This window comes from Mustela lutreola, chromosome 2 (assembly GCF_030435805.1).
Source record: "Mustela lutreola isolate mMusLut2 chromosome 2, mMusLut2.pri, whole genome shotgun sequence".
Taxonomy (NCBI): domain Eukaryota; kingdom Metazoa; phylum Chordata; class Mammalia; order Carnivora; family Mustelidae; genus Mustela; species Mustela lutreola.
This window is the reverse complement of record NC_081291.1, coordinates 86,020,682-86,033,771: the sequence shown is the minus strand read 5'-3', so window position 1 is coordinate 86,033,771 and position 13,090 is coordinate 86,020,682. Positions and strand designations below refer to the sequence as shown.

Sequence of the window (13,090 nt, the reverse complement as noted above, 5' to 3'; positions counted from 1 at the left end):
AAATTTTTCTTTGTGTCAATTCACTAACCTAACACCCTTCTTTAGATTATGAGAAATAAAATTATGCTTTAATGTTAGGGAGTTTCATCTTGCCTAAAGGTAGGGGAAGTAGGCTTTCTGTGAGCAGTTGGTGGTTGATAACTGAATATTATTTTTTGCTCACCATGCCAGCAGGCAGACTGACAGAAGCAATGACAAAAAAAAAAAAAAAAAAAAATCCCAAAATTATAGATCGTGAATAAGAACTTACCCCACAGGTCATGTAGACATATTTGTTCCCCTAAGACACCAGTTAAAACCCATAATATATGATTTAGGAATTTAAGAGAAATTGTCTGTCAAAATTATTTTTATCAAGCAGCTCTGCACTGAAACTTTGCTTATTATGACTATTCTACTGATTGTATTTTAGAGAAACCCAGGAAAACCTCCAAATCAATGTTCTAATTAAAGTCCACACCACTTCTTATCTTTTTCACTATTGTTGTCCACCCTTATTTAAGGTGCTCATCTATCAAATCATTGTATACTTGGCATTTTTAAAAGCAATTGGTTTTTTTATACAGCTGGATTATTTTTATTAAAAATGATTTTGTAAAATGTGATTTAATGCATCTATATCTGCTTTGTATGGATAAGCCCACAAAACACAAAACAACCTTGCATATTAAGCAGTAGGGTTAAGTTTTTTATTCTTAAAAAATACATGATCTTTGATTCTAGAGTCTTATCTCTCTCTCCTTCTGCCTCCAAGTATTTGATTATTCTAGGAAACTGGCTCAGAGACCCATCTTGTTTTCAGGGTTGTATTTCTTCCTAATCAGTATGAAGAAGCAGACAGTAATAAAGGACAAGTAACAATTTTAAGAAAACTCCAATTTTTCAGCATAGATGCAATTAATTTATATTGCAATACAAATGGGTAAGAAGGCTATAAAAAGACGGGAGCTCTCTTGAGCTACCTCTCATAGGTAGATTTGTTGAAATCCCAATTTAAGGACAGAATTCAGTGTAAAGCATCTGATGAGTGTGCTGAAATTTTTAGTCTTTCAACTTATATGATTTTTTTTCTGGGTATAAGTTCCCATGAATTAGGAAGGGAAGGTAATTCTGACGCTCATAACTTTCTTCCTTTGGCTTCATGATATTTGTACAAACTTCATAGACTTTGCTACCCTTTCTGTCCTTCTGAAATTTTCTTAGCTTCATCTTGAAAGGGTCCTTCACCATTTCAACACCATTTCAACCATTCGATAAGTGCTGACCTCTCTGGTGGGAGTCTATTTCTTTTTTTTTATTATTATTTATTTATTTATTTATTTTTTAAAATGTAGGTTCTCTCCACAGCCCAATCCAAACCTGTATCCATTTAACTTCTAAAAGGACAGAAGCTTGATGACTGCCAACCTTTCCATTTCAGTGTCTAAGATTGAGGGATGGAGTTATATATTCATAAATTCATAACTCATTTATTATTCTTGTTTCCTAGAATAGTTAAATACTTGAAGGCAGAAGGAGAGAGAGATAAGACTCTAGAATCACAGATCATGTGTTTTTTAACAATAAAATTTTAACCCTACTGCATAATATGCAAGGTTGTTTTGTGATTCATGGATTATCCACACATAAAAGACAAAGATGCATTAAATCACATTTTACTAATTTTACAAAATTATTCTTAATAAACATAATCCAGAGACAATATACATGGGAGCATTTCCTAACCAAGTTAGCAGTTTTACCCACAATGTACAAATATATTTTTAAATGAAGAGAATCCTCAATTTAACAGATTTTTTTCATTTTAAAGAAGAGTCAAGAAAAAAAAGGGGGGTGGAGACAAGGTAACCTAAATAGCAATTGATAAAAATAGCTAAGAACAGTAAAGATGGGGACAAGCAAAAACTTTACATTAAACCCCTCTCTTTATATCAAACGAATTTATTTTGCCCTTCCTACTTCCTATTCTTTGCCAAAAAAACAAAAAAACAAAAAAAACCTCTTTATGGCAATATGGCTTTAGGGATCTCAATTTGTACCCTGATATCTAGGAGCAGAAATTACACTCATCTGCTTCATTACTCTTCACTCCCCTACAGCCCCCAAAATAAGGCAGTGAATTTTCAGTTAATAGAGAAAAGATTAATGCTTTCTTGATAAGGTTTTACATCTGAATTAATAAGATGGCATAATCCAGCTCTTGCTCTGGATACCAAAGGATTGAACATGAAAAGAGCTTTTTTTTTTTTACCCTTTAGTATGCTGTGACAGAAAACTGGATGAGTCAGAGAACCAAAGGAGTGAGAGAAAATGCAACCATTCAACAGATGTTTTACTCAGTACCTACAGCATGCTAGTCCAGGTTCCAGGGTACAGAGATGACAGGTGCGCTCAGCCTCAGAGAGTACATGGGTTTCTCAGGGAGTAGGCGGCACAATGCATCTACCAATAATACTTAGGTAAAGGACATGACGTGTGTCATGGGAACTCAGAGCAAACATCATTATCCCTTACAGATTCACGGAGGAGCACACATCTCTCCAGAACCTGTGAGGAGCATATATGTGTCTAATCGATGCCACCGTGTATAATAAAGTTGCTTTAATCTGGTCTGTTTGTTCAGTGTAGCATTTTACATTTTCATCAGTTACAGCTGGAAGATTCTCTTCTAGTTAAGATATTACTATTGATGATGACATAAATGCTTCTTGACCAGAGTCCTTTGTAGGGATTAGAAAACAACCAACAGGTACCGGCCATTGTGTTCTATAAATTGATGTATGATTGATACATCAATGAGCCACACAGAACTTCTTTTTATGTAAATATTGAGGACCAGCGGTCTTATATTTAAAAACGTCAGCTTAGGGAAACCCCACTGGCTTCTCCCGCTATGAATAAACTGGTTGCTTGCAGGAACTATCCCAAGAGGCCATTCAGAGGCCATTATTTCACTGTGAAGACTCTGTTAAAAAGAATAATTGGTATCAATAACACTTACCTGGGTATGCAGAGGGAAGGTTACCCAGCCATAACAAGCCCAGAATCACACAGCCACTACTTAAAACAATGCAGTGTTTGGGATTTATGAGAATAAGTCCTGTCAGTACTAATGCCCTTATTGGGGCCTTCTCGACTCATTTGGCATACGTTGCAGTGTACTCACAGTTAAATCAAATCTGCCATGCGGTTATAGGCTAAGGTGCTGCATACAAGACAGAAACGATACATAGTGAAAAGGTTTGCTTCTCAGAAACACGGCTTCAAGTGCCTTTATGCTTTCGTGTCCCCCTAAAGCAGTCCCAGGACCATTTCGAATGCAAAATCTGCAATATAACTAGTGATTATCTTAATCGATTGCTTAAGGGTATTGGAAAAAGGAGGGGAAACAATTACCATTATGCAGAAAGATGGATCAAGCATGAATCGATGTGGCAGGAACATAAGGAAACAGACATGGGGCTAGACAAGGGAAGGGACCCCCAAACAACGATGATGACAACAACAAAGATCATCGCTTAACCTGTTTTGTCAGAGCTGGTATTGATGGTATTGGTAGTGATGGAGGTGAAGGTAGTCTTTGCGCTGTCCTTGGCAGTTACAGATTTCTGCTTATTTTTCATGGCTTCCAGTGCTTTGAGCTTCTTGGCATGTTTCGTGCCTTTGTAGTGGGCCGCAGCCTGGCTCTACAAAGGAGAACAAAATGAACCATGCAATCAGGCTCATTTCTAAACTGGCATTTCTCTGTATTACTGCAAATACAGACTCCCTTTCAATAATAGGTACCATTCAAGCTAATTCTGGCAGTGGCCGAACAGTAGGGTGCTATTTAGAATGATGCTAGAAAGCAACGGGAATCACGTTCTGAAACCTCTGGACCGAAGGAAGAAATATTCTATCGTTTGTCTTAAGAGAAATGTAGCTGAACACTAACACGCTGACAACGTTTTCTTGGTAGAGTGGAAAAAAAAAAAAAAAGTAAGACTCTATACTCATATTGCTTTTGTTTTGCTACAGAAGATGATGGGCTCCTGAAGATTAACAAGGGCCCCACAAAAAAGAGTAGCTCTCACCTTCTTGGCTTGGGAAATGTGTTTTCTCTTTCTACAGTGTGTCTTATTAATACAACCTTCAACAGGTGTCTACAAGGAAAGTTCACATATAACAAGGGAAGTGGGCACCCCGGAGACTAAGACTGAAGCTGGAGAGTTCAAAAGCAAATGCACTGCTTAAGTCCAGATGAAGCACACAGAAGTTGGGCAATTTCCTGATTCTTTCTTTCTCCTTGCTTCCTACAGAGGTAGCCTGAGAAATTCCAGGGAGTGGCATTCCTTAAACATGTGGGTCTTTCACGCTCTAGCCCATTGTCAGGAGGCTCCAGTGTGTTTTGACTATTTAATGGGGCCAATACACTAATACTATTCTTTTATCTGTGATTTCCGGGATTTTCTTTTTCAACAGCAGTATGTATTTTCCCAAGTTTACATTTTCTTAACACGATTTTGTTGTTGTTGTTACTAGAGACACATATAATTAAGATAGAAAATCATTTTAAAGAACTCTGTGTTTATTGGTGTTTATTGGAAAAAAGGAAGACTTGGTGGCTTGGGTTGGGATGGGAGAGGGCAGGGAGATTCTTAGGTCAGATTCTTAGATCAGCTCAAAACCCTTAAAAAGTCACCTCACAAAGAAGAAATCTCAGTGGAGGACTGTATCGGTAAGACTACCTACCACTTCCCACGACTTATTTAAACTCCATGTTCCACTCCATGTTCTGGCTCCATTTTGCCAGAAAAAATAATAACCACACTCTCCTCTTTGTCACAGCAACTGTGGTAGGGAGGGCTACGGTAAAATATCTTTTTATAAATAGATAAATAAATAATCCACACCTTCATTTGCATCATTCTGACAAGTGTTCTCAAAGGACTAGGTACCGTTATTGAAAGAACACTGGACAAGGAACTTATATTAGAAACAGTTTGAACAGAGAAGACACTCATGCATCAGTTACAAGTTTTCCAACAACACGTAACATCAAAAGACATAGTATGAGCCAAAATGTGAAGTTAAGACTTGCTAGAGTTAATTGAAGAACCAGTAATAGATTGGATTGGGTTGATTCTACATAAAGAATGCTACTTTGATGAACATAGTTGCATCCCCCTTTTTTTCTGCCTAGTTCTCCTTTTTAATAAATCAAGTCCTTTGGCCATTTCTTTTGAGGGCAATATGCTATATTCAATTAAATCCACAATATAAATAGTCATCTTCTCTAGGCATCTGGCTACATACTTCCCTTAAAGTGAAGTTCTTCTCTTCTGTCAGCATTCCTACCCTTGACATAAAAGTGAATGTTTTACATAAAATACATTTTAAAAGAGAAGGTTTAGATTAACAGTGCTATCTCCACTTCACCCAAAATACACATTTTAGGGTTCCTAACAAATCTTCATTCTCAGTAGGATTTCAAATCACACAAGATTTTGTTTTAACATACCATAAGACCAGGTGAATCTCACTATTTTGGATATTGAGAAATTCACTCCAAAAAACAAACAAACAAACAAACAAAAAAACCCCAAAACAAAAAACCCTCTGCAAGTGAAGAAAGTACTTACACCCACAAAATATTTTCTGCACAGGTACAGCTAAGCCAATGCTTCCAACTCAGGCTCAGTGAAATGAGCTGGCTCATTTCAGTGAAATGGCTCAGGAAGTCATGAGGAAAAGGGGGTGACAGAATGAGCAATAGTTGTTGGGCTCCTAAGTGCGACACCTGATCCATTAAAAAACATGATAAAAAAATGCTTACTCACTTGTTAATTGAATAATAGTCGCAAAGCATCTTGATAATAATTATTTTAATTAAAAATCATCTGACTAAAAAAAAAAAAAAGAAAAAGGTAACTAAGCCTTCCCTAAATATGAAAAATAAATGAAGATCCAAAGTGCTGCAGAGAGATCTAGATGTGTAAAATTTGGGGAAATATAAAGTATAGAGGGGTTGACAGCCCTGGAGGTGATAACGATGATGTAGGGCATACAGGATGTAGGCATGTAAGTTGGAAATTGAATGTAAACAGATAGCCCTTCCTGGATATTTCACATTTTCTTTGTCATAGACTTTCACTGAATGCTTATAGAATTTATTGGACTGCTCTTGGGTTTTCCTGGTTTAGATTTTTCTAGTCCATGCATATTGACCCCCTAACTTTTGATCCATCTTGATACAGGTGGGCTGTATGAAGGTGTGTTTCTTGCCTGAAGTAAGTACACCCAGTGAGCTCTCTCTACCCCTTTTGACCACTTCCTGGATTGAATAAATTATTCAGCTCCATCTAATATTTCTGTAACTATAGACAAAGCTGGAGTCCTGCTGGGAGATTTTGAAAAAACAGCAGTTGGCCAGAGATGTTTCTTTGGACCTCAGCTGCTTTTCCTTTGCGCAGAGAGGCACTGGATGCCCCATACCACCCTATATTCCCACCCCTCAGGGTTGTTTCGTATTATTAGCCAGTTTCTGAATCAAGTCACTCCCGGAAACTTGGAAACCATCAGACACAAGCAAACCATTATTTTTCACAAGAATAGTTTCAAGGTTAAATAAGTGTACTACTTCATTATGGCACACTTCAGCATTCCATATTTTAAAACTGAAACAGAATCAGGTGATCACAGTACACACAGACGTGAGCAGAACAATAGAAACCGGGCTTTGACAACTTCCTTTTAAATAATGAGTGTGATATTAGGGTACTGTATAATAAACATCACTATTACCAACCTTGAAATAGCACATGACAGCATGAAATCTAACAAGTGTCATCCCAGAGGCAAGTGCTGACATTAAAGATATGCACACACATTCCTGTAGAATAGAATGATGCCACTTTAAATGTCATCACCACATCCCAGTTATCAGGAGCCAGTCAGACTTTCTCATCTTCAAATTTCATCTTTAGCATTTCAAAATGGCTTCAAGTTTAAATGCAACTGAAGTCCCAAAGCGGACAAAAATAATTGTTACATGGCCCACAGTGGGAGAGGAATCTCATTCTTTTAAACACACACACACACACATGCATTTGTTTTACTTATCTAAGTAAGAGGCCAATTGCTAAATCACTTTTATCTTATGAAGCTTACTGAAAATTTGGGGAAAGACGTCCCATCTATCATCCCATAAATCCCATTTATCTCGTTAGCACCAACACATTGTATGTTTTTACTCTATCCCTCTTTAATAGGAGGTGTCTTAATATGATTTTAAAAAACTAAGTTTATTGTTAGCACACGCATCTAGTTCCCATAACCAATTAGTCTTCATGAACAAATGTGATCTCAAAAGGAACATGGTAGCCTTTGTGAACTTGTGATATCATGTAATTTTACCATATATGAAAATGCATTAAAACTAAATGAACACTATCATATTAAAAGGCAACGTCAGAAAAAGAAAGAGTAGTTACTAGACAAGTCCTAATCCTTTTTGAGGAGGGGAGGGATAATACTTAAGTCAGACGAATTCTTTCTCCCTTCCTTCCTTCCTTCCTCCCTTCTTTCTTTCCTTCCCTTCCCCTTTTCCTTTCTCTTTCTTTCGTTCTTTCTTTCTTTCTGGAAAGTATCAGATATTTTAAATTGTTGTTTTGGACATAAAGAAGAAAATGATAAAACATGATATAGTATCCTAAACTCTAAAACACTTACTTTAGATTTACATTTTAGGGATTATTAAAAATCACTTCATGAAAAAGTTCAACATTTCGATTTATCCATGTACAGTTGTTTTTATGTTGTATATACTCTCTCAAGTTTAGTACTGAGGTAGTGTTTACAGACTCGGCCCTATAGGTTAGGACAAGAATGCATTTTATATTGGTCAGCAGCTTATTAAATATTCTAAATATTACTTTTGCAATGCCAATCGGAGATTTCTATTCTATTCTTATTCTATCTTATTGTTATTCTATCCTTATTGTATCTTAATTCTCTTATTATCAACTCTCAGCTTCATTGTCATTGATATAAATAAAGAATTAGTTCTCAGTAGTGTGGTCCTCAGACCAGTAGGAGCAGCAGCAGCTGAGATCTTTCTAGAAATGCAAATTCTCACCCTCTATCTGAGCCATTCTGAATCAGAAACAATGGAGCTGGGGGCTTAGCAAAGTGGGTTTTACAACCTCTCCAGGTCCTTGTAGCCCATACTAAAGTTTCAGAACCATGCATCTTAAATGTGCTAGAGCACTTCCTTCAAAGATGGCCCCTTCTTTAATAAATAGCCAAAGTTTAGATTTTTTTTTAGAAAGATTTATTTATTTTTGAGGGACTGGGAAGGACAGAGGGAAAGAATCTCAGGTAGACTCCCTGCTGAGTGTGGAGCCCACAGAAGACACAGGGCTATCTCAGGACCCTGAGATCTGACCTGAGCTAAAGTCAACTGAGCCACCCAGGCATCCCTCAAAGTCTAGATTTTTAAAGCTTAATATCGAATCATTTAACATTAAATGTGAACAATGGGTATCACCCAAGACAAACCAAAAGTTCCTTTCCTTTAAAACAAGTCACAGTAAGAAATAAAAAATAACTGACCACAGGTAGTTGGGGAACTTCTACCAAAGAGGGATGGATGCAAAAGAGCAAATCAACCTTAGTAACTTTCAAGCAATTCTAAAACCCCATAGAAGTGCTTCCCAAGTCTTTGAAATTTTCTCTTTCCAGTTTTTACCTTTTCTTTTCAAGCTAATTATTATTGCAGAATGATCCTCTGACCCCATTATTTAACCTTTATATTGAATGCTTTGCTATGGTTTCTTTTTCAGGGGCCTGGGAATAGTCCCAGCTGTATGAAAAAAATAAATAAAAATCAAGCCCTGTGCACAACGTTTAAAATGTTCCTATAACAAGTATCTAATCTACTATTTTACATGCATCCAACTGACTTAGTGTTAGTCATGTCTAGCTTCTTTCATTATGTATTTAGGGCTCTTTTCCCAAGGGAGACTTCTAGCCAGCAGACAAATGAAGACCATTCAGGTAAGTTAAGAAAGTGTCTCCCCTGTTGATCCTTTTAACAAAATATTTGAAGAAGAAATTTAAAAGACAGAATAGCTCATTGTTTTGCACTTGCCTTACTGCTGTGAATATGTGTACCTTTCAAATTCTCTTACATAATGGGGAAAATGATGTGATACAGATATTTTTATCACTTAATCACATGTTCCATAAAGAATATTTAATAATTTATTTTAACACTTGATTGTGTAGTTAACATGTAAGTAGATGACTGCATTATGAATAAAAATGAAAATTTCCTTGCACCGAGTGCCGAAGTAAAAAAACATGATTCAATTAAGAGTGTTCTCTGAGCTCAAGTGATTGATGCCTTACTTTAAATGTGTTCCTGTCTTCTGTACTTTTCAATATAGAAATGAACAGTAAGAGTTGCAGGAATTGAAAAAAAAAATAGAACAAAAGAGATAGTGCCACAAGAGTAGAGTGATTTTTATACACCACCACTACCCTCTGGAAGAAAGAAATTCTAAGTAAACAAAGAAAAAGAAGAGAGGGTTGTCACAGTTTCTCAGATACATTAGGTAACTCTTTGGTTTTTTATAAGCAAAGAAAATACCTCATCACTAAGTACTTATGTAGCTGTAAAAAAAAGTAATCTAGATGGACTCACTTATCAAAGTTTCTCAATGCATCTATAGACTTCATGACTTTTAAGCATTGAGCACTTAATGTTTTCAAGTATTTAAGGTTAGTGCTAAAGTACAGAACATATTTGAGTGAGAGAAGCTAATTTGAGAGGTCCTGCCTGGTTCCTGCTGTGAAACCACTGTTTTTGTGTATTTGGAATCCAAACAGCTGTCTCACTGACCTCTCTTGGTGGGGTCCTGGCCGGGGGGCACTGGCTCACAGTGGGCTCTGGTATGGATGCATGATGTAAGTATGGAATGTAGATGATGTAATGAAGCCAAAAGGAATATCTGGCTTTGCCTAAGTTTGGTCAATATTGATAGAAGCTTTTTGTAAGCCTAATACTTCTAATGAGTTTTAACTCTAGTGATATAATCACAAACAACGTTTTATATGGAAATCAGAAAAACCACTTTGTCTAACCACTCAACCAGTGTTCAATATCCTCTCACAACACCCATAGCTTAAAATTCTGCTCAGTATGTGCTGGTCACGTACCACTTAAAATGTGGGAGGGGAGTTACAAATGTTGAATCTAATTATACTTGAGGGTCAAGCTGTCAAAGGTATTGGTATCAGTAACAGAGAAAAAGGGCTTTATTTCCCTGCATGGCATGTGTGCTTCCTCTAAATAACCCCCAACTTCCTCCTCCAGGCAACCTACCTGTCCTCTGGCACAACCCTACAGTCCTGACCCCTCACAGTCACCATGTATGCTCTCTAGAGAGAACACCTGCTTGCTGTGTAGCTCAGGGAGCCATGGCTCTTCCTTTTATTCTCTTAAGGGTAATACCACAAGAAGAAATAATTTCCAAGCCTTTGCGTGACTCCTTCCCTCTGTCTGGAGAACCATTACTTGTTTGGCAGAGATCTACTCATCACGTGTCACCTCCCCCACAGAGTCCTGAGTATCTCTGTGTTATAACACTTATGTCACTGACATAAGAAGAGTTCAATGTCTGTTTATTCTAATACAGAATGACTCTCTCAGCAGAGAGAGAAAGACCTGGTGTTACTCATCATTCTGTCCCTAGAACCTAGTATGGATCTCCGAATAGGTGCCTATTAAATGTGTGCTGAATTAATTTAACATTTTGATTTTAAAATGGGAAAATGCATATGGTGTCTCAACGGATTTTGTATGTGAACAGGGTTCAACTTAATTCTCTGCCATTCTTTGGCACTTTGCCTTATCTGTTGAACACACTTTAGGGAATTTTTATGGCACTTAATGCTGGAAAAGCATCTGGCACAAACACAAACTATTATTTTTTCTCAGGGAGAAAGCTTATCATCAACCACAAATTGTACTATTTACAGGAACTCTCTCTGCATGGAATATAGCAAAGGAATAAGTGGAGATTGTTTCACATTCTAAACATTCTGATAAATAACTAATAATTCTTTTTTAATCCTGGAAATGTAATGAATTATTCCAGTGTTGAGTCTGCAATTTAAGATTTCTCTGAAAGACTAAATTCTTATATAAGCATTTTCAGTACTTAGAAAATGCTACTTCTCTGTTAACATTCTTTAAACTTCAAAAACGGAATACTTTATCATCTAAAACAATGCAGAGAAGTTAACTATGACATCCTTAACCCAATTTCCTCCCTGATAATTCATATAATAATATATACCTTGTACTTGCTGAAAAAAAAAAGCACCTTCCATTGGGGAAAAAATGATTAAATTCCCTAGTTTTCCATAAACCAAGGAAGGGCTTCCCTCTATTATTTTGTAGCATTTCTAATCTCTAATTCCTAAAACTTGAGAATTGTTCTTATTGCAACTTTAATGAACTTGTCCCAGAGATGACCTCTAAGATATGCAATTGTTAATTAGATTCACTGGGTTCACAAATAACTATCTATATTTGAGATAGATGTTTTGTCAGTGTTAAGCACCATAACAGTTTTCTGAAGTACTTTGACTATACTGGGAAAAGATGAAGAAGGGGGTGGGATTATGGACATTGGGGAGGGTATGTGATTTGGTGAGTGCTGTGAAGTGTGTAAATCCGGTGATTCACAGACCTGGGGATAAAAATATATGTATATAAAAAATATATGTTTATAAAAAATAAAAAATTAAAAAAAAAAAAAAAAAAAAAAAAAAAAAAAAAAAAGAATGAGATGACAAATAAGCTCAAGAACCTAGACCCTTATAGGCATAATCAACCTATATTCCAGCTGCTGCCCATTCATTCACAAAGGACTCACAGAACTGTAGCCAGACATTATTGTAGTAATGGGAATAGAGCAGAGACAAGTCAGACTGATACATTACATTTACACATCTTCTCTATAAAAAAATACCTAAGGCAAAATAAAAAGATTTGAAAAAAAAACTATGAAAAATCCTTGCAAATACTATTGCAAAGAGGTTAAACTTCACATTCCATAAAGAATGTTTAGAAAATCAGGAGAAAAAACACACCAATGATTAGAAAAATTGGCAAAGCCTTCACGCAATTCAATGGGATAAATGATCTCAGAGTACCTAAGGTTTCCTGGGATGGAATGGGGGCTCAACAATGAGAATAAATGGCCCGTTTCTTTGCTCAAAATGAAAGAAAGCTAGAGTTCATCTGTATAAATCAATTTAGTGCCTAGGTCAGAACTCCAGAATTTTAAAAAAAAAATTGTGAATAAATTGTCATTTTGTGGAAATTTTGGGTTTAGGAGAAAGAGAAGAAAATATTTTTTTAATAAGAGCAGTAATGCTCACTGGACCCCACCTCAAGACACTCTTTTGACCAGAGGTCTAACATAAGAGAACTTGGGGCAAAACCCAGCAAAATCACCCAACTTCTCAAATAATGGTCTCTTGGATTGAGGGAAATATTTGGTGGACAGAAAACAGTGTTTGTTGTTGTTGTTTTTAAATTATAACCAAAGTTGCAGGTAGAAATGGCTTTGACCTTGTATTAACTTTTGGAAGAAGAGTGAGCTGGGAATAGATAGTGGCTATGACCCTAGAAGACTGAATTATCCGAGCATGCATAAATGCCCGATTTCTTGTTATGCCAAAATTTCTTCCCCTTTCATAAGAAAGTATTTATTTTCCCTGATTGAGCAGGGATGCATGAGTTGTGTTGGCAACACTAATTCCATGAGTTTAGTGCTTAGAGAAAGCTTCCACAAATGGTGAGGTTATTAAGAGCACAGCATCCCCCTTGGGCAATCATAGTCCTTGGTGGAATTCTGGCCAGAGGGATTTCTTCCTGACTGATGCCTGGAGGAAGAGCTCTGTGTGTCATGAATGCATGAAGGAGATCCTGCTGTTCCTTTACACAGAGGATGTTTGTAGGAGGCATTTGTGGAATGTTCATCTGTGCGAGGTAGTGTGTTAAGGGCTCTAAATGAACATTCTCACTCATTTCTTG

The 13,090-nt window shown here is 36.6% G+C and overlaps 1 protein-coding gene across 2 annotated transcripts in view; it reads right to left on the bottom strand.

Annotated features, from left to right (window-relative positions):
• ZNF385D (zinc finger protein 385D) overlaps nucleotides 1-13,090 on the bottom strand; it is a 936,273-nt gene that overhangs the window by 82,824 nt on the left and 840,359 nt on the right. For both annotated transcript variants that reach the window (XM_059162500.1, XM_059162501.1), the window contains one exon: nucleotides 3,524-3,686. In XM_059162500.1, the coding sequence (XP_059018483.1) occupies nucleotides 3,524-3,686 (163 nt within the window). The remainder of the gene's footprint in view (nucleotides 1-3,523; nucleotides 3,687-13,090) is intronic.